This window comes from Mastacembelus armatus, chromosome 10, assembly GCF_900324485.2.
Source record: "Mastacembelus armatus chromosome 10, fMasArm1.2, whole genome shotgun sequence".
Taxonomy (NCBI): Eukaryota; Metazoa; Chordata; class Actinopteri; order Synbranchiformes; family Mastacembelidae; genus Mastacembelus; species Mastacembelus armatus.
Genome location: NC_046642.1, coordinates 5,700,009 through 5,722,098, shown reverse-complemented (window position 1 = coordinate 5,722,098; position 22,090 = coordinate 5,700,009). Strand labels below are relative to the sequence as shown.

Below are 22,090 nucleotides of genomic sequence, written 5' to 3'. Positions count from 1 at the left end.
ATATAAGATCAATAATAGTACTACTGACTTTAAAAGTTGCAAAGTCTGACCTTAGTGCTGTCTGAGTCCAACCATCATGAGTGGGGTTGAATCACATAAGACCTAGAAATGGAATGGGTATACATATTGTATGCACACCTGCAAACCCATTGACACAATCAAGAACTGATTAACCAGAACACACTATATGACTGGACATGAACATAGCATGTGTGTGGAAACCACCTCCACCACTTGGGACTTTTCTTCAAATTGAGAAAAAACTAATCTGCCATTATCGCCTGGCCTCTTTTGATGAAAGGACACTGCAACCTCAGTCAACTTTGTGGCTTTGGGCCAAACTTTTCACATCACAGCTTATCAAACATATTTCTGTACACCACTTGTTTTATTTTCATGCACAAGAGATCCAAGTGTCTGTATCACTGTGTCAGGGAGCTCTAGGGTGAGTCAACCATACAACAGATTGTATTTGTGCAGCAAAAAAACACTGTCAAATTCAGACAAGAAACCTCCTGGGCCTGGTGGCTTGATTTCAGATAATTGTTATAAACCATCCGGAATTTTATTATGTTATGTTTGCATCTACTGAAGAACCTTTCTAAGGGCAGCAGTGAGTCAGACAGTAAAGAATATGTGTTTGATTTTCTGTTTGACAGTGGCACATTGTGGCTTGAATGTCTAACACCGACACCACAAGAAGGGCTCCAAAGAGTTCAACGAAGACTATTAGCTGGGTTTTGCATCATCAGGTAAACTCTTACAATCTCTTGGGACAATTCTGTAGATTCATCCTCCAATTTTCTCTTAGTTGTTTCCTGTGTGAAAATGTGCCTTGATTGATTGTGTCAATTACAGGGAAGCTTATTTCAAAGGGGCAGGAGGGGCTGTTGCTCTCATGTAGCACTCAATGGGTGTCATAGATTATTTAAATTACTTAAAAGTCTAAGTGCAATTTGAGTAGCCTAATCAAGGTGAAAACCATAAATTAGTGATGTTGCAACAATTACACAAATATCTTAATCTAAACAAATATAGCTACAAAATCAACAAAACATTAACTAGTTCAGTTTAACAGTGTGAAACGTTTTTTTTATCCAGGAGAAAACCGGGGTACTTCGAGAAAACCCATGCCAGCATGGGGAAAACATGCAAACTCCACACAAAGGTCCCTGCTGGGTTTCAAAACAGGAACCTTCTTGCTGTGAGGCAACAGTACTAACCACCAAACCATGGTGCCCTTATTTTATCCAGCTCAAGTGAAATTTATGGGGGGTGAAAGAGAGACAGAGAGCTATGGTACTTAGAGACAAAAGTTGTGGGATACAATGAAAGGCTGAGCAGGCTCGCAAGGGTAGATAAAGAGGGCTTTCACAAAACTGCATTTTATAGTTGAATGGCACAGTGGATTTGGAAAGTATTCAGAGCCTTTTGCTTTTTGTGGACTTTGTCACAGATCAAATTTTAAACATAAAACTGCCATTTCCCCATCAATCTACAGCAAATAACCTACGGTGACAAAAGATAAATGTTCTAGACATGTTTGCAATTTTCTCTGGTCTGATGAGACACCAAGCATCGTGTCTATATAGATTAAAAAACAAACAAAAAAAAACCCAGCTACTGCTCATCTCATAAACTTAGGGGAAGGCAAATGGTCAAATACAAAGGTCGTTGAAGAAAACCTGCTCATACAATGCAGCCCAACACTGGGGCAAAGGTTCACCTCAAGCACAACAACCTGAAAAACATAGCAAAGGTAATGCTCAGTAGCTCTGGGACAAGTCTCTGACTGTCCAAATTGCCCACAAAAGCCCAAGAGACCTCTAGATGGCAAGTCACAGACTAAACTTTCCTGCCTTTTTACAGTGTCCCAAACTGCTCCGATTATCCTACAAAAACATTCATTTCACAGTGAATTAAAACAGCTTGTTTTGAAAGAACACAATCCACTGTACATGTTTATTTACATTCTTTGTACATTTACTGCTCAGAGATATGGGGCAGGGTGTTACAGTCAAGGCACAGTTCATCCCTGCAAAACAAAAACAAAAAAAGAACTCATCTGGCTTTTGTTGTATTCAAAAATCTTTAAATGGAAACAATTACACTGTAAACTCAAAGCAGTGGTTCATCATACCAAATGAGACGTAAACTGAAGAATACTGTAATATGGCTTGTGCACTTACAACAAAAACAGAAATAATACATACAAACATCATTCCCCACTTCAGACAAAGTGATACAAAATGCTGTTCCTGTGCTCTGACACAGATTATTCTACATTAATCTAAAAGAGAAAATGACTGTGTAGTAACAGCTATGGCATGAATGGTTAGCATTTATTGCTTAAGTGGTAAAAGCTAAGCTGTAGTAAACTTTACTTCCCGTTCCGTATTAATGTGCAATGTTTACTCTGCAATGGCAAAGACCTCAACTTTAAATCTTTGCTTTCACTATGAAGCACCGTTTATATTATTTTAAATATATTTTTCACTCTTCAAAATGTTGAACATCTTAATTTTAACCCCTCACATATTTCATAAGCTACATGACAAGAAACTGAACATAAACAGCAGCTTTGGTAAAGTGACAAGCAAAAAAAAACAAAAACAAAAAAAAAACAAAAAAAAACAAAAGATGCATCATCAACCCAATTTTATTTCACCAGAGGTTTGGAAACCTCTGGTGAAATGGTTTTCAGTTCAATGAAAAATTACAGAAAATCTTTTATTACAACAGAAAATAAGGTAACTCTGGGCAATGGTGCTCAGGCAACAAACTTATTCTTGGTTGTGGACCCGCTCTTTGTGGCTGTGTCTGCATGTGACTGGTATCCGATGATCACTTTTGGCGGAACACCTAATCTCTCTTTATACACACGCCTAAAGGCAAACAGAAGACCAACATGCACTACCTATTAGGAATCACACAAGGGAAAAAAACTGCAGTGTTTCTATAAGAACATGTAACAATGAAATACTAAAACATTTCGGTTGCACTATGGACCCTTAAGGACTATAGTCCTAAGATGTGGTCTTTGTGGAACTGGGGCATTTAGCTTTAGAGCTAATATTGCATATACTATTACCATATGTTATGGACTATAAGTCACAATTTTTTTCCTTTGGCTTCTAGTGCGACTTAAGCCGCAAAGAAACTTATGAAAATATTTACAGTAATTTTGTTGAGTAGTCAGTGTTAGATGGCACTCTTGACTCAATTGAGGATAATATCATACCATGGAAAAAGTAAACACGCTTATGTTCACGCTAAACTACAACTCCTAGTGTAACAAAGGTCAGAATGCTGCCCAAAAGAAAGAGCTATACTACAGACTTCAAGGTGCAGGTAAAGTAAAAAGCTGAAACTAAGTTTGGAGTGTCAGCATTCAGACAATCCAAGATAGGAGGGTGCTTCACCCTCTCTGGATAAGATTTCTAATAATACGGTTGTGATGATTCGTTCCTCCTTGTGTTAGAATGACCCCTCAACACTTCTATGTTTTCAAAATTCAGTGGGATATTTCCTGAACAGTTCATTGATTTAATATTTGACAAACTTAATTTTTCAATAATTGTGACATCTTAAGCTCACCCTATGTGTGTGATGGCGTCTCTGTTTTCATAGTCTGTCGTCCATATTGCTATTTTGTCGCCTTTGGCTCGCACGTTAATGACGGCTCCACACACGTCGTCACTGTAGTCGTCAAAAGCTTCACCAACAAGACACAAGAGCTGCAGGAAAATCAAACATTATCTCCAAATGTTATGCCTTTCCACAGCAGGAAAAAATATATACATATATTCTATTCAAGTGTCCCAGTAAACCATGACAGTGCACTAGCATGGAGGTTCCAGGATTGTATAACCAAGGCAGCTAAACAGAATTCAGTTATCAGATTATATTACATCTGTGCTTTTCTTACTTGGATGTAATTACCTATGGTGTAAAGGGTCCTCATATATATATATATATATATATATATATATATATATATATATATATATATATATATATACATATATATATATATATATATATATATATATATATATAGGGCTAATAACGTTCTCACTTGACAGAACTGAACATACCGTCTCCAACCAGAACCGGTCTAGATCTGATTTGCGCTGATGCTTGGATAGAGTTATGAGCCAGCGGCCACCTCGTCGGTTCCTTTCATCCTCCCACATGGGCTCAATCCCATCCTGTTTCCAAACAAATGGAAAAGTTTACAACTATACAAACATTCCAAGGTATCCATAAGGAACATATGATTTAATTACGACTTTCCATTTATAATCGAGATAGGACTGACTAGTACACTATTATTGATTATATGGTACCAAAACTAGATTTATAAGCTTCTTGTTTAACAAAAATATTTTAAAAAGTTTAAAAGTAATGCCAACTTATATGCTAACTGTACATTGCAGTGCATTTAGTGAGATATTATGGTTGTGTGGTCAGCTGCGACACCTTGATAATCAGTTCCGTCTGGTGTGAATTCTCAATTTTTAGCTAGACAAGCAATTGTATGGTTAAAATCTTGGACTAACATGGACGGAAAAATGTCAAGGGAGAAATCTGTCACGTATTAGAGACAAATCTAGAGAAAATAAAAAAAATACCAGTTGGTATACAAAAGAGTGGCTTGCATGGTTCCTAGTCAATGAGGAAAATGAATTTTAGATTATAGTGGATAAATGTTGCACGGGAGAAAGATTTATACTGTAACTACAAATTCCTCAATCATGTGCTTAAATCACAAGTAGCTGCACATACTTTTACAGCAGTGGAGGTGAACTGCCCTATGCTCTTAATCTGGGTGTGATGAATGGGGATGTCTGTTCTGTCAGAGTTTGTTCACACCCAACTTGCTTGGTGAGTTTGAACACCTGTCAGTAGGGCTGCCAATAAAACTCAAACAACCACACAGATGATGTCTGTTAAGGTGGGCTGGACGCCGAGGATGTCTTCGTGAGAATTCAACAGACGAGGAAAAATGCAATATGTATAAAATCCTGATTGTAAGGATTTAAATAAAAAGACTGCACCAGAGCTGTGTGTGCAGCTCCCTCCTCTCCTTTGATGTACACCTTAAAGCAAGTATCTCACTAGAATAGGTGTGTGTTTTCCTTCAGTTCTTTGAAGAATATGACAGAACAGTCTGGATGTGTGACACTTACATAAATTCCCCAAGCCTAACCAAAAAGGAGCTTTTACAATTCATCCGCTTATCACTGCAACTCTCTGGAGACATCCCCTAGTCTAGTTAAATATGCATTTGATAACATGTCCGCATGTAATCAACTATTTATCCTTCACATGCTCTGTGCGTCCACAGAAATGAAGTGATATGCAGTAAGTGGATCTTGACTGGTGCTAGGACATGGATCAAACCAATAGGTGTTTTAAATTTGTGCTTAAAATCATTGGTTCTTTTTAATAAGCTGTGGTCTGTGCTAAATGGACTAAAACAATCTTTTTAGTTCCGAACAAGTGAATTTTAATTACAGCCCTCGATACAAACTCATCTTATCCAGTCCACATGATTTGTTTTAGGTGGTTCTATTGTACAATACTGCAAGACTTAAAAATCACTCGTACCTTGAACAGTGAGTAGTCACAGCCCGACATTAAGTTACTGGATAGCTGAATGTGATTGTATAATCTAGAGAAGGAAGAAAATATTTCAGACTCGATCCTTTAAGAGCCTGGCTAAAACAGGGTGCAATACGAATTTAAACCTTACTGTATCACCAATGACAGCTCTGTCTTGGTGACACCAGCACAGAGCAACTGTGAACATTAATCGCATCCTGTTTCACAGTAATATACACTGGCACAGGTGTTGAGTATAAGGATATCAGGTGCAAAATATACCTTTTAAACATCCAACATGTCATATCTTTTTGGTGTGAGAAACAGGTCACTATATCACCATATTTTTCAGCCTGTAAGTTGCACTACAATATTAGTCATTTCTAACAAAAACTGCCTTGTTGATGGAGAGAAAAAAAAAGTTTAAGTCCATGAAGAAGGTAGGCCAGGCATAACAACAAGCAAAAGTGCATTACGAGATTCAATCATCCATGTTAACATTAAACAACTGTGCCAATGTTGAGAAGATGGGGAAGCAGCATGTCCACCTCCTGTCTTGGGTTGCCTGAATGCAGACACTCTAAACTATTTCAGCTGCAGACTTTATTACCTGCTCTGTGAAGTCTGCAGCATAGAGCTTTTTTGGGTGGCACTTTTACTTGTGTTACACTAGGAGTTAGAGTTAAGTAAGTACTATATTCAGTTGAGTGAAGAGTTCCAACGGTGCCATCTAACACTAGTGACTATTCCAAAAAGTGACAGTAAATTAACACATATAAGTTGCAGGACAAGACAGAACTTAAAAAAAAAAAGTGCAACTTATAGTCCAGAAAATACGATAAATTTGTTAAAATAATCTTCAATAGCAGCAAATCCAATTATTTACTAGCATTTGAATTTAATTTGGCATTGGTCTGACGACAGATTTGAATTTAATCATTATACTAATATATTGTACTTACGCCCAGAAGTCTTCCACAGTATCAAATTTGGAGATGAGACGAAGGTTGGCTTGCCATGTTTTGCTTTTGTCATTCTTGAAAAACCAAAGAGCCCACCTGCAAAACAAAGGAGCGACAGACTACAGCTGCATGCATTCTCTTCATTTGTCATGTAGCTGAGAACTTGTTTCACTTGAAGACAAAAACACAAAGATACACAACACGGAGATGAGATGCTGCTTCTAATCCTGCATGTGGGTACAAAAGTTTGGACACACTTCACCATTTAATTGAATGAGAAAGTGTGTCCAAACTTTTGACTACTGTACCTGCTGAAATCTTAACCACTTTTAAGAAACTAATTATAGGAACACCATATGGCCAACGAGCACTAATTGACAGCATTGTTCTTCTACATGTTCAGAGGAACAGAAACACCAACAGCTCAGCCTCACTATCAGTTCATATTGGCCAACTGGTAAGTGTGTGTAATCTAAACTGCACTGATGCACTTGTTCACAAAGCAAACAATTATAATTTATATACTGCGCTGGGGAACAGAAAAGAAAGGAGCTGTGCTCTTACTTGTTTTGTAATGGGTGCTTGATGTGTGCTTCAGGACTCACAACCTTTTGAATGTTTTTTTCACGTTTTTCCTTTTCAGGTTTTGCAGGAACTGAAGTTGACACCTAAAAAAAAAAAACAAAAACAAAAAACAAACATGTTTCTCGTGCGACATCTGTGTTAACAGTCCTGTTTTATCAGGACACATTTGGACTGACGTACATGATTTAATACCAATAGTTGTGATTCTTTGTAAATGTGCACAGGAGGTTTGTGACATTAGACTGAAGAAGGCTATCTTTATTTAGAAACCAGGACTAATTAAACAAGTTAGTAAATTCCATTCAAGGCTGCTGCACACATTTATCACACAGATGTTCAGATCTCAGGCAAAAAAAAAAAAACAAAAGGTAATTGAGAGGCATAAGGTGGTTAAAACAATTGCTCTATTTTTGCAAGCTCTTGAAGTTAAATGACACTTTTCACTCATAAGGGCTTTTACAGTCACATTCAGCTGCATGTATTTACAATCTCTGACATGGGTACAAATCTTACAAATATTTTACCTATTTGTGTACACATTAACATTTATCAATACACTACAACTGTGAACATACATTATATAAGGCTTCTTTTACACACTGGCAAATTAAACCATACAGTTTTAGATGATTGTATACATCCATAAACCTGAATATATATATATATACACATACATACACACACACACACACACACACACACACAGAATAGGTTTTTCTCCACACTTCCCCAAATGAAACTAGTGCAATAATACAGACAATTTCCTTTAGATAAAGTTCAGTATTTGATTTGTTTTGACCCTTATTCATAAAACTCACATTGACTATGGTTATTTAACCATGAATTGGTTTGGGCTGCAAACCCCACGGACATAACTAAGCTACAGCTGATTTGAATAAAAGTAAGTGTTGTCACCTCATTGCTAATTTATCGTCCAGCCATAACACGCACCAAAACAACTTCAAGGGTGTAAGAACTAATTTGTGAAACTTTTAACAAAAGGTCCAAATTTTTGCATTGCATAAAAAAGCCCACATGTAAAATTAATCAATTCGTGATCATAACGTGCAGCAGTCTGTAGAGGTGAACCAGTTGAGCCACAACAACCGGCAGACAGGTAACGTTACCAAGGTGTGCGCCCTCTTTAACCCGGTCATCAGAGCTCATCCCCCGGCACCCACACAGAGGTCAGCTCGGTTCTAACTGCGCATTATCCTGAACCTCAAACCGTCTCACAGGCGGTACTGTCAGGGCTAACCCAACCCACGCACCCACTCACGTTACTCTACGATGCTAAATTACTGACTACAGCTTGTCAGAGCTAATTACAGAAGTTTAGGAAACTACTGAGGTTGTTTGTCACCCGGCCAAACCCGTCGATAATCAGCGGTGTCAATAATCAATGGATAAAGACCTCTCTGGGAGGATGAACCCCCAGCTTGTCTCATTTAGCTGCCAGGATGCTACTCACCACCAGAGCGGTCGCCATCTTCCAGAAATCACATTCAGTTTTTTTTTTTTTGGCGTGTTAAAATAGCTGCTGCTTTGCACAGCGCATGCGCAAGAATATCGGCCAAAGAACATATTGATCCGTGTATGTAATGACCCTGCACTTGATTTAAAGTATCAGTGCCACGATGGCCAGATATTCTGTTACAAGTAAAGGTCCTGCATGCAAAATCCTACTCAAGGCAGCAGCAGTTTGTATTTATTTAAAATATTTATAGTAATAGAATAATAGCATTTGTTTATAGGTTAACATACAGTGCATTGTCAGACCCCCTTCACTTTTTGTTTATGTTGCAGCCTGATAGTACAGTTGTTAAAATTCACTGGTTTTCTCATTTAATCTACAGTCAGTGCTCCATAACAACAAAGTACAAACTGAATTTTAGGAATGTTTGTAAAGAAAAGCTGAAATATCACATTTGCATAAGTATTCAAATCCTTTGAAACACAGGTGCCTCCTATTTCTCTTGATTGTTGCTGAGATGTTTCCACACCTTGACTGGAGTCCACCTGTGGTAAATTAAACTGATTGGACATGATTTGGAAAGGCACACACCTGTCTATAGAAGGCCTCTCAGCTGGCAATGCATATCAGGGCAAACATTAAGCCATGAGGTCAATACCTGCAGAGCTCAGAGACTGCATTGTTGATAGACACAGAGCAGGGGAAGGCTACAAAAAATATTTCTGCTGCACTGAATGTTCCCAGGAGCACAGTGGCCTCCATAATACTCAAACAAAAGAAGTTTGGCACAACCAGGACTCTTCCAAGAGCTGGTTGTCCAACTAAACTGAGCAATACTGGAATATTGGGCCAATAGAAGGGCCTTAATTAGAGAAGGGACCAAGAACCTGATGGTCATTCCAGCTGAGCTGACCTCTACCAATACCACTACATGCATTAATTCACTAAAAATAAACCTCCAAGGTCTTGTCAGAAATAACGTGCAACCTGCTTGTCTTGGATCCTAGTGGTTAGAAGCCTAGGCAGTATTCACCTATGACATCCTACAGCATAGAGAAGTGAATTGCAGTGACAGTGTAATATTGCAAAACCAAGCTGCAAAGGAGGTCACCTGTTTGCCACCCCTGTGGCAGTATTGTATAGGCTTACTCTACTGTACCCACATGCAGGGTTAGAAGAGATTGCAACTGACAAACCAAGCTTCTCTGCATGTTACACGGTCAAGTTAACACAAGAGCAGCAAATTTTATTTTTATTTTTCATCACTATTATCTTTTACTCCGGATGAAGCTTGTGATCCTATCAGCCTGTTTTGTTCTGTCAGAGGATGTGAAAACCATCTTAAAATTGAGACTAGTATGTTTTTTCCTTTAGTATTAAATCTGAAACATATTAAAGAATCATATTAATATATATATATATTTACTTTAGTGATATTTAGTGTCAGGCATGTTTCTGAAGTAAACAAACGGTAAGCATGAATGCAATGCTATACACTTTAACTGTCAAATATTATAATATGCTGCTTTCATGGTACGATCACTTAATGAGAAATGAATGGAAACCTAGAGAAAAAATGCATTTTAATGACACTTTTTTCTGTGATTAATTACAAACAGATTATGATCTAATACTGAAAATGTCATCAAAACTAGTGCAGAGAAATAGAGTTAAGTGCTGTAATCACAGAAAATTTTTGAAAGGCAGGAAGCAACAGGTGTCTTTGAGACACTTCAGAAGGTCAGCACTGTGCGGATACTGCAATGAAAACAAGGAAAATATGTTAACAGAACTGCAGAAAACAAAAAGGTATGTGCTTTATGAAGAACCAAAGGAAATGAAACTAGAAAGCTGTTTTTAATTTTAACAGTGATTCTAATATACACTGACAATATAAATCAGCTGTTTTCCTCACCTCTTTCCAGCATGCATGAGGTCAAATCCCTCATTGATCTGCTCAAAGGGCAGGGTGTGGGTCACAAACTCATCCACCTTCAGCTTCTTATTCATGTAGTCATCCACTAGTTTAGGGACACTCTCCACACTCTTCCAGCCTGGGGGTGAATACGAAAACCAGTTTAACCATTTAAATGTTCATATAAAAACATTTCACCGTTCTACCAAAAGGCAAGGCATTTTCATTTGACTCTACTCTTATTCTAAACTACATTCATTCAGTGCATTTAAATGCTGAGCTCCAAAGTTTCAAATTATTCTACAGCAGTTTCATGGCTTCCTCAAAGCTAAAAAAATACCACTACAAATACATGCATGTTCATTAGAAAGCAATTTGCTATCATTAAATCCTACCAATAAGTTAATCTCACCCTAATAAGACGAGATGCTAAAAAGACTAACTGCTTATTGATTTTAATTCAGTGTGGAACTGCATCCGGTCCCAGATTGTAATATAAGAAAGGATTTTAACTTGCAGAAATTTTGACTTCTGCCAATCCAAATTAAGCCCTTTAAAACAGTCTCTCACCTCCAAATGCTGTTCCCCTCCACACTCGGCCTGTCACCAGCTGGAATGGCCTGGTTGAGATCTCCTGTCCAGCTCCGGCTACACCAATGATGACACTTTCACCCCATCCTTTGTGGCATGCCTCCAGAGCAGCCCTCTGAAATAACAAATTGACCATTATATGGTGCCCGTGACACCTGTCAACTACATTAACCACAATGTCTATCTGTACTGGCCGTACAGCAACAAACAATATACAATTTTGACAGTGTTTTACGTGTTGCCTATTGATTTATCTATGGTACTTGGACGGTTTTCACAATAAAATGTGAACACAATGTAAATCTCACCATGACTTGCACATTTCCAATGCACTCAAAGGAATAGTCCACACCGCCATCCGTCATCTCCACCAGAACCTCCTGGATGGGCTTGCTGTGGTCTTTAGGGTTCACACACTCAGAGGCTCCAAACTCCTTCGCTTTTTCAAACTTTGCAGGGTTGATGTCCACACCAATAATCCTGGTTGCCCCTGCAACCTTGCAGCCCATAATAACAGCCAGGCCAACTGCTCCAAGGCCAAACACAGCACATGTGGAACCAGGCTCAACCTGTGTGTGCATAGAAAAAAATACCCACGTGATAGTTCATGTATTACAGAGTAATTTAAAAATTAGAAAGTCTTTGAATGAGCCTCATTTCATTTAAAACTAACACAAATACTTGATTTTCTCTTTTTAATGCAGGTACCAGTGATGAAAAAATTGACAACAACTTAGAAACCATGTCATTCCTTCTGAAAGATACCACTAAAGGTTTGTTTTTAATGTTGCTAATAAATCTGTTAATGCATCACTGTTTCCCACTTGTAAGGAGGATTAGGTCTTGTTGCATGGCCAACAATGTGTGATATTCACCTTGGCAGTTTTAAGTGCAGCACCGTAACCTGTAGAAATGCCACATCCAAGAAGGCACACTTTATCCAGTGGGGCATTCTCATTCACTTTGGCCAGAGAGATGTCGGCCACCACAGTGTACTCAGAGAAGGTGCTGGTACCCATGAAGTGAAAAACTTGCTTTCCCTTGCACGTGAAGCGTGAGGTCTTGTCGGGGAGCAGGCCCTGGCCCTGGGTTACTCTGCAGGGGGCAAGCACAAGGAAAACATTTCTTTTCATGTGCGTATGATGAAATCCAATTGCTGTGCAATGCAGGGCCAGTGGAAGCTCAAACTGATGATGACTGAGCTTTGATTTTGTTGCCTTGGGGAAAGCCACCTGAGCCTGAGTTCAACTACTGATATTGCTAGTTTAGCCACGAAGAAATACATTTAAATTTCAGATTTATCATTAAAAAACAGAGAGACATCTTCAACTAATAGATGGATAAAACCTTACCTAATTTTCTGGCAAAGGTTGGTCTTGGGATTTTTGCAAAATTTGCATTCACCACACTGTGGCACGTACAATGGGATGACGGTATCACCTGTGTCAAAGAGAATTGTCAATAATTATAATCCCTCAAGAAGTACTTATTCGTAACACTGTACCAACAAATTTAAGTTTCCATACTTTGACAGATGGCTCAGTACCTGGCTTAAATTTGGTGACACCCTCACCAACGCTCTCAACTGTCCCAGCACCCTCGTGGCCCAGGATGACGGGGAAAAGTCCCTCAGGGTCACTTCCACTCAGTGTGTAAGCATCTGTATGACACACCCCTGTGGCAAAGATCTGAGAGGCACAGTGTTCTCTTAAGGCCCACATCAGACACTGCAGCTTAACACAAGACTGAAAAATGCGAAATATTACGACTGATCCTAACATTACGTTTGTTTTAAATGTATAAGTTAAGCCATGAAACATGACAATCATGAACGTCTACCCTCAAAACTTTAAACTTTAAACTTTGGTTTACATAGGATTTTCCAGAGCGTGATATTTTGTCATGCTGATGAGACATGTACCTCCAAACAATACAAAAGATGATTAAAATCTAAAGTATTCAGGGCTTGGAAAAGTGACATGCATTGGTCTGAATTACCTTGATGCGAACTTCATGGGCCTTGGGTGGGGCTACCTCCACCTCCTCAATGGAAAGAGGCTTTCCAGGTGCCCAGGCGACAGCTGCCTTGCATTTGATCACCTAAAGGCAAAGCACAGAACAAGTTTGTAGAAGAGTGCAGGTGTGTGGTGAGTGAGTGTGCATGTGCTGTAACTAAGAAATGAGTAACTGCAGCTCCACAGTGCCTGTGGTAGGTCGAGCTAGTTGCACAGTGTAGTTATTAGCCTTTGACCTGTGTCCAAGTTGACGCTTATGCAAGACTTCAGCAGTTTAATGTTGGAGTAACCTGCCGCTGAACGCGTTTAATGTGCTTCCATCACACTACTGACTTGTCAGAAGTTGAATCATTGCTTTGTGGACATGCAGCAAACACCAGCTGCAAACGACTGCCCACTCTTCCGCGTGCACCGAAGCAACAGTGATCCTTTGTATTTCTCCATTCAACGCGGCTGAGCGCTCGCTAGTTAGAAACACCCACGACTTTTCATGACGCTGAAACTGATAACACCTTATCGACACACAAACACAAAGACGTTGTGCATTTCCAACACCTGCTGTGCATTTTGTAGGAAGTGGACTTACTTTACCAGCTGTCTCCATGTTCACTCTTTCAGCAGAGAGGACAGGGCCGTGCGCGCACGTAAGGGAGCTAAGGTCTGGACCAATCAGAGACGAGGACGCGCAGCGTAAGTATGACGTAGACACGGCGTATAAAAAAAAAAAAAAAAAAAAAAAAAAACATATTCTCTATTAATATATGTATATGTTATAATATATGTTATTATCTAACATATATAATCTATTTTGTAAATCAATAACTATATCTGTGAGATGTTTTGAAAATCTAAAAATATTTTTAATGTTCTGCATTTAAAGCTTTAAGTAAAATATGCAAATTTAAACAGAGAAATTAAGTAACTCACCCTGTACTTTTTTTTCAGTTGTTGCAGCTGATGATCATTTAGTTGTGAAATCAATGTTTAAAAAAAAAAAGTTTATAAAAATTCAGAAAATAAATGCCATCACAATTAAAAAAGAATCCAAACTAAAACATTCACAATTCTGAAAATCACTAAAATCTGAACCTAAATATTTCTAAAATTAGATGGTTCCTTCTTGAACCATCACAAATATCAGAAGTTACCATTCGATTTTCTGTCAGTCATCTACTTATTTCAGCTTTTCTTGCACATACCATTCGTCTGTTTATTTTTTTTAAAGCATAAAAACTGTACAATAATAGAACCTACTTTTGTCAGTGTACTTAATTTCATTCTAGTCCTATTTTAGGTTTCAGGGAAGAAACCTAATAAATTTAAATATTGACATTTTACAAAAAATGAAATTATCTACTGAAAAATTTCTGTTACCTTGTTAAAATTCTATCAGCAAACAAATTTCCACATTATATCTTTGCATGTTGTTACCACCACTGGCTTGCAAATGTCGCACAAAATCAGGGTCATACATTCATTTATTAACCTCAGATTTCAGGAGAGCAGAAAATAATGTACAAAGTCACTGAGCACCTTTTAATCAAGGCATTTGACAAAAATGTAACATTTTAAGATTTTACAATGTTTGAGTATTAAAATGTTTTCAACTAGCATTGAATAAAGTCTGATTTACTAAACATTTTCTCACATCTGAAAAAAGTAATGCATGGGAGTTGTGAATGTGTCTGCTAATCAAAAGCACCCACACACATCTGACATGGTCAAATATTTTAACAATCAGCACAGGAAAACAACATGAGGTGTTTCACAAAGGGACCCTACAACCCTTTGTGGATATGTTGTACACAAGCACACATATGAACCTTTTAAATAAAAATGTATCAAGATCCATCGTTTACACAAGTGGTAAAAAATAAAACAAGGAAAACTGATTCAAGTTCTACAAATAGAGACAATGTCCATATTTTGAGTCCAACAGGCCACGTGTTCACATGGAACACAGCCTTTTTGCCAGAGCAGATGTAGACGGGGATAAAAAGAATACACCAAGTCATCATCGTCAGATCATCTCCCACCTTGAAGTAAAGATAGAGAAACAATTCAAACAAACATTACATGTCAACATGGCAAATTTACACCAAGAGTATGGAGAAAGAGCCAACCTCTGAATCCACGTCCACCACCTCCTCTTCCTCTGAAGCCTCCTCCACCACGGCCACCACCTCCAAATCCTCCACCACGGCCACCTCCACCCCTGCCGCCTCGAAACCCACCTGGAACAAAAGCAAAGCGGAATTAATAAAACTACTCTTCCAAGTGATGGCCTTTATAGGCACAAAATTTTCATTTCAACAGCAACTAATACTAACAGCTCATTTCAGCAGGAGCACCCAAGTGGGTAAAAACTGTTAAGGACCTGATCTACACATTCATCAACAGCTGGAAACAGAATTAATGAAAATGAGACAATAAGTTTGGATGCCTCACCTCCACGACCACCACCTCTTCCTCCACCTCGACCCCCACCTCGGCCTCCTCTTGATGGCCCCTTTTCTCCTGGCGGCCTGGGCAGGAATCTCTGCAGTGGGAGGAGCTTCATTGGATCTATATAAAACTAAAAGAGAAAGTTAGATGTAGATGTGATTTATTACACAGACACTTAAAAATGCAAATCCACTACTTTAAAATGTTACTGATTTTTTACCTTCTGCAGTTTCTTGAATGAAGATGCCTTCATATTTTCAGAAAGTTTAACTGAGAAATACTGCAAGCACATGTTAAGGAATAAAAAGGTTACTGAGCAGAAACTGAGATTTGTTTCTCAGAAAGTGATCTCATTTTATACTACATATTGTTTCAGAGGTCCAAATAAAAAGGAGAAACAAAGGATACAAAATCCCGGAGCTGGCCGAAAATCTCATCCACCTTCCCAATCTGCTCCTTGTTTTCCAAGTACACTGGGGCATTGAAGTAGGGAACTTTGTTCTCCTCTGTTGTACACTTACACACAATATCATCTTCACATGGATGCATGAACTCTCCCAGTGCTGCAAAGTGGAAAAACATTGAAACACAGTTGGTTGTGTAAAAGGTAAAGTCCACATCATAACTAAACCCAGTTTCAATTTCTGACTTTTCCCACTGCTCAAACTGTGGGTGCTCTTTTGTGTCCAATTCAATAATCGCAGTACTTACTTTGCATACATGTCATAGACATGTAAGTGTTCGGAAATCCCAAAATGGGTTGTATGACTCTAGACTTGGTTGACTGCATTGACATTATAACAATTATAGCACTATATCCATCTAGCAGCATGTCCTCCTCCTGTCTTTGGTTGTCTGAATGCTGAAACTCTGTGCTTCAGCTGCAACTTTATTACCTGCACTTTGAAGTCTTCAGTAAAGCTCTTTGTTGTGGGCAGCATTTTCACCTGTGTTACACTAGGAGTTTAGCGTGAGCATCCACACTTTACTTTTTCAGTGGTACAGAATTATTTCCAATTGAGCAATTGAGCCCAGAGCGTCATCTAACACTAGTGACTATTCGACAAACTGGCTGTAAATATACACATATAAGTCGCTTCTGTATAAGTTGCACTACAAGCAGAGGAGTAAGAGTACACGTGACTCACAGTCCTGCACATACTGTAAATTCAGGTTTGATTTCCACTGAAAACAGGACTTTACCTCATCATTTAACATATTTAAACCCATGTCTCAGGTATATAGAAGCTCTCTTAGTTAAAACCTGCATGTTTATATGTTTTTACAAACTGGAAACTGCTGTGAGTTCCAGTGACAGACTGAGTTAACACTCAGATGTTATATAAAGTCTGTTTTGGTTAAAGGACTGTATAATTATTAATCTATTCCCAAAGCTTCTGTCGTCTTCACATGATCAATGGTCCGCACGTCAACCTGACATGTTTTCATCTTTCCTAGTCTGGGATTTGCTGAACTTACCGACAACATGTTCTGGAGGACCAAAGTCTTGCTGTCTGTTGAAACCACCTCTGCCACCGCCGCGTCCAAACCCTCCTCCACCTCTGCCTCCTCCAAACCCTCCTCCACCTCTGCCTCCTCCAAAGCCTCCTCCAAATCCTCCTCCACCTCTTCCTCCTCCAAATCCTCCACCTCTGCTTCCTCCTCGTCCTCTGAACGACATTGTTTCTTCAAAATCTCTGAGGAAAAAGAACAAACGCAGGGCACAGTTACTAACTTCACCCAGTAAACACAACTTATCGCACCAACACAGACTCCTGCTAACACGCTAACTCAATTCAGGCTTTTAAACCGCAAGATTAACGCGTGTTTTCCAGCACAAGCCTCCCGTTATGCTTTTATACATCCTCAAAAGTCCTGAAAACACTGTTTACTCACAGTTAAAGGAGAATACCGACGAAGTGACCTGCTAGTTACAAATTTTCACTCCGAGCTGGGTCCATGCGATGATGACAACACGTGTGACCGAAGACTGCCGTAATGCAGTCAGCAGAGTCGGGAAGTGTCGTAAACGCCCAACCCTACCGCTCGCATATTTAAAGAAGCTGTTTATTTCCCAGGCTGTAGTCTGGTGTTGATATGTGCAGGTATCGTCCCACGTAATAACTGTTCTGTTCAGAGTCAGGGATTTTAAGTAGCGCCACCACTCAACAATGTCAACAGCTGGTCAGGTAAGAAAGAAAAAACTTCACCACGAGTCTGTTTATTCTGCTTAAATGAAAATCTTTTCTGCGCTTTCGCTCATTTTTTGTGTGTAAAGACTTTCCCTCAGGTGTTTAATAATTTGAAACGGGCTGTGTCAAACTTGTATTTTAATCTTATCAGGTGATAAAGTGCAAAGCAGCTGTTGCTTGGGGGCGTGGGGAGCCCCTGTCCATTGAGGATGTGGAGGTGGCCCCACCTAAAGCACATGAAGTCCGCGTCAAGGTCAGCTGCTCATTGTTGTCTGTGTTACAAGGACACCCTGTCTCTTTACTGCTGATTACTTGGATCAGGTGTTTATCCAGTTTACAAGCAGGACAGTGGCCCTGGAGGACCATGGGTTGGACACCTCTGACTTATATGTCCTGTCAAAGTAATGTGAAGTGTTAGAAACCTGTTGCAATACCTACAGATATGAGCATCGTCTTAATCAGGTCTATTTCTTATCTGGCCACAAATGTTGATACTAATCATTTAAATACATTTCACTCCTTCAGCTAGTTTCTCGTCTATTGCACAACAAGTATATCTGTTTCCTTAAACAGTCACATGAATCAGCCTCATGTCTGTTTACAGATTGTTGCCACAGGTGTGTGCCACACAGACTGGGAATACCTGTATGAAACTGGAAAGGGGATGAAATTTAGGCCTTTCCCATTAGTGCTCGGCCATGAAGGAGCAGGAATCGTGGAGAGTGTTGGTCCAGGAGTAACCAAATTTTCACCAGGTAAACTGTACAGCTCCCAACGAGCAAGTTGGCATTTGGTTGGATTCTGTTTGTTGTTTGGTTGGACTTTTTTATACACAGAGCTCTGAATGAAGTACTTTGCTTTTTGTTGTTTTTACAGGGGATAAAGTTATTCCCCTTTTTCTGCCTCAGTGTGGGGAGTGTGACCGATGTCGGAGTCCTAAAACCAACCATTGCAGGAAAAACTGGTGATTTCATTATCATGTGCTCATACACACGTACACCCTTTTGTTTCTCTTTTTATTTTTGGAGTCTCACCACTCATTGTTCCTTTTTTGTGGCTTTTAGGGATAATACACAAATGGGTGTTTTGGCTGATGGCACAAGCAGGATTTCTTGCAAGAATCAGCAGATTTATCAGTTCCTAGGTGTCAGTTCTTTCTCTCAGTACACAGTGGTTCCTGACACCTCACTTACAAAGATCAGAAGTGATGCACCGCTGGAGAAAGTTTGTCTGCTAGGTTGTGGTGTCTCCACTGGTTATGGTGCCGCTGTTAATACAGGCAAGGTAAGAGTGGAGATATCTGCTGGATCCTCATATTCATATCATGACTCGAATTGTCACCAGGTGTGATGTGAACCTAAGATTCTTATTTGCAGAACCCTTTGTCTTCTTAGAACAAGAGAGATGCAGGTGTAAGAACAATATAGGGCAATATAAAAATGTTGTGCCTATCATGACAGAATGGATTTACTCTGTAAAGGAAAACATTTTAGTTGTACATTGATATTTGATATTTTTATGAGTTGCTACACAGTCATGAACACAGTGGCAGCACAGTAGTTAGTCAGTTTTCCCACTAGATGTCAGCACCATGTTAAATGTATTTAAACCTATGAATTTCATATTCCACACCTTCTGTTTTTCTAGTTTATTGCATGATACAGGCAAAGAAAAATGCTTGGTGGAAAAGTTTAAAGTCTTTTGGAAAAATATAGAAAATAAACAAACTTGTTTAGGATATTGAACAAACTCAGGAGTGCTTAGTATGAATATGAATAAAATGACTTGCCTGCCTCTAATAGTCTGTTCTTTCTGTGCAGCTATTGGAAAATTAAAATGTGATGAGTACAAAGTGAAATTAAATTCTGTAAATGTGAATGATGTCATCTGATATCACAGGCTTTCGTATATCTTTCCTATATCTTTGCATGCAGGTTGAAAAAGATTCCTTGTGTGCCGTGTTTGGGCTTGGAGCTGTAGGACTGGCTGCAGTCATGGGCTGCAGGGTTGCAGGAGCGAAAAGGATCATTGGGGTAGACATCAATCCTGACAAGTTTGACAAAGCCAAGGTGCTGGGAGCCACTGAATGTGTCAACCCCAGAGATCATAATAAGCCCATCCAAGAGGTTATAGTGGCGATGACACATGGAGGGGTGGACTATGCTCTGGAATGTGTTGGAAGTCCGGATATCATGGTGGGTGTGCGACAGTTAAACAACTTACTATTGTGAATTATTGATTTACACAACCGGTCCTTTGTGTTGTCCTAGAGCGCAGCACTCGAGTCTACAGCAGATGCCTGGGGCACTTGCATTATTGCAGGGTGGACTGAGACAGCAGCAATGAAAGTCATGGTTGAAAAGATCCTGATGGGACGCACCTTGAAGGGGACTTATTTTGGAGGTGAAGTCCAACATTACAACACTTAATCATCATCACATCTTACATGGTCTAAACATTAATATCCACTATTATTGATGTATCCAAGGGTCATCAAGAAAAGTACACTTTCATTAATGTCCTCTGTGTTTTGGGTTTTCTTTCTTTCTTTCTTTCCTTGTGTAAAGGCTGGAAGAGTGTGCAGGATGTGCCTAAACTGGTGGATGACTACATGAACAACAGGCTGGAGCTTGATGAATTTATCACCCATAGCCTCCCTCTGGATCAAATCAACGTGGCCTTTGACCTTTTGAAAAGTGGAAAATCGTAAGATGATTTGTTTTGTGCTTGGTAGTTTGTTTGTTTTTTTGCATGTGTATGTTTCCTTGTATTACTCACATTGCAGGGGAAACATCTGTTCAGACAGTCACATTATTGTGACTCATTGTGTATTTAAGGTCATAATTCTGATCCCTGCAAAATTAATCATTTCATTTTTAAGTGTAAGACTTGGATTATGATTATAGTGTTGGGTTGGGATACACCTCCATAGAATCACAAACACAAATATGCTGTGAAATGTCTATTTCAGAATATCCAGGACCAACAATGTCAAATGGTCTATTTGGTTACAGAAGCAAGCTGATAATAGCATCATGTAGAGCTTTTGTACATATCTCCTGATTAATACTTTCTTAAACAAACAGGCCTAACAGGTGTTGTAGCTATTGCAGTTGGGAATGATGTGACCAGAACTAACCTAATGATTTTTCTTTTCTTTTTTTCAGCATCCGTACTGTAATCAGTCTGTGAAACGCTCAAGAGGAGGCTGAATCTATTGAAGCTACATTCATAAGAGGAAGGAATAAAATTTTGCATACAACTCTGGCGTATTTTTTTTATATTGATCGTATTTTTCTATTGTTGACCTTGTAGCAAATGACCACATTTGCCACTAGATGGCAGTGTTATGTCATGTAAGAGCTTCTGTGTTTGTGTCCATGAATACCCTCTAACTTTTTAAAGACATTTCTATTTGAAAATGATTTTTTTTTTAATTGAAATTAAATCAGATATTATGTTGTTTTTGTTTGTCAAACATGGTAAACTACACAATATTTAGTGTAATAATGTGACATGACAACAAAAGTAATTCATAACTATACACAGCATCTTCTATAATATTTACATAAAGGTTCATGTTTCTCATACTTAACATCTACAGTGATTGTAGTCCTGTGAAGTGATATTTGGAATTACATTCCCGTTCCATTCCCATTCAAGATGGGTCAAAAGACAAAGAAACCAAATGGCTAAATGTGTCATCAGCCACGGAAAAGTATCTGCTTACCAGATTTTGCCCTTGGTAATATTATATATTGATTTAATAGGGAGTCAACGGGAAAGGCTAAAATAACAGTTGTGAGCTGTCAGGACTGAAGACAAAATGTTGTTTGGGGAATGCCTCTTGGTGGAGAACTAAAATAGCTGTAGAAGGAATTTGTTTTATTGAAGTTCCATTCAGATCAAATAAATACTCTTGGCAGCTCCCTGTGCTTTTCCATCTTTTTTTAAAATGGAAAATAAAGTGGCGCTCCTCCTCTTATGTTGCTCTTCTCTGCCTCTATGCTATCAATCACAGATTACACATCTTAGATCTTTTTGTTCCTCTTAAATAATCTGAAAATAAAGAGAAACATCAAGAAATAGAGAGCAGAATAATATGAAGCAGTAGAGGTAGATAATGGAGAAAGGTGAAAAACAGAAGATTAGTTTTGACAGGCAACCTGATCTATAAATATTGCACATGCTCACAGACTTGGGGACATGTGTCTGAATGTTTACCTCAAATATGTGAAGACAGTTCAAAGTAATGACCCTAGGTTTTCTACTTCTTTTCTTTCTGTTTGAACTCTGCAGTCTGT

The 22,090-nt window shown here is 38.9% G+C and overlaps 4 protein-coding genes across 4 annotated transcripts; 1 reads left to right on the top strand and 3 right to left on the bottom strand.

Moving 5' to 3' along the window:
- Positions 1 to 1,993: 1,993 nt before the first annotated feature.
- On the bottom strand, positions 1,994 to 8,682 carry LOC113144320 (eukaryotic translation initiation factor 4E-1A-like). The gene is made up of 7 exons (XM_026330280.1): positions 8,626 to 8,682; positions 7,134 to 7,237; positions 6,570 to 6,665; positions 5,614 to 5,677; positions 4,098 to 4,211; positions 3,598 to 3,737; positions 1,994 to 2,885 (listed from the first exon to the last, which is right to left on the bottom strand). Exons 1-7 carry the CDS (start codon positions 8,641 to 8,643, stop codon positions 2,771 to 2,773), a joined length of 651 nt encoding a protein of 216 aa, XP_026186065.1. The 5' UTR covers positions 8,644 to 8,682; the 3' UTR covers positions 1,994 to 2,770.
- A 1,654-nt stretch (positions 8,683 to 10,336) lies between these two features.
- Positions 10,337 to 13,815, bottom strand: LOC113144847 (alcohol dehydrogenase class-3). The gene is made up of 9 exons (XM_026331099.1): positions 13,736 to 13,815; positions 13,133 to 13,234; positions 12,681 to 12,822; positions 12,487 to 12,574; positions 12,010 to 12,229; positions 11,443 to 11,703; positions 11,114 to 11,249; positions 10,544 to 10,682; positions 10,337 to 10,386 (listed from the first exon to the last, which is right to left on the bottom strand). The coding sequence occupies exons 1-9, from the start codon at positions 13,751 to 13,753 to the stop codon at positions 10,362 to 10,364; spliced, it is 1,131 nt and encodes a 376-aa protein (XP_026186884.1). The 5' UTR covers positions 13,754 to 13,815; the 3' UTR covers positions 10,337 to 10,361.
- Positions 13,816 to 14,609: 794 nt separating this feature from the next.
- On the bottom strand, positions 14,610 to 17,590 carry gar1 (GAR1 homolog, ribonucleoprotein). The gene is made up of 7 exons (XM_026330419.1): positions 17,491 to 17,590; positions 17,074 to 17,291; positions 16,003 to 16,157; positions 15,815 to 15,874; positions 15,598 to 15,724; positions 15,273 to 15,383; positions 14,610 to 15,185 (listed from the first exon to the last, which is right to left on the bottom strand). Exons 2-7 carry the CDS (start codon positions 17,273 to 17,275, stop codon positions 15,175 to 15,177), a joined length of 666 nt encoding a protein of 221 aa, XP_026186204.1. The 5' UTR covers positions 17,276 to 17,291; positions 17,491 to 17,590; the 3' UTR covers positions 14,610 to 15,174.
- A 40-nt stretch (positions 17,591 to 17,630) lies between these two features.
- Positions 17,631 to 21,711, top strand: LOC113144855 (alcohol dehydrogenase class-3-like). Its single transcript, XM_026331116.1, has 9 exons — positions 17,631 to 17,783; positions 17,938 to 18,039; positions 18,391 to 18,541; positions 18,663 to 18,750; positions 18,851 to 19,070; positions 19,721 to 19,981; positions 20,057 to 20,189; positions 20,354 to 20,492; positions 20,954 to 21,711. Exons 1-9 carry the CDS (start codon positions 17,766 to 17,768, stop codon positions 20,976 to 20,978), a joined length of 1,137 nt encoding a protein of 378 aa, XP_026186901.1. The 5' UTR covers positions 17,631 to 17,765; the 3' UTR covers positions 20,979 to 21,711.
- Positions 21,712 to 22,090: the final 379 nt, after the last annotated feature.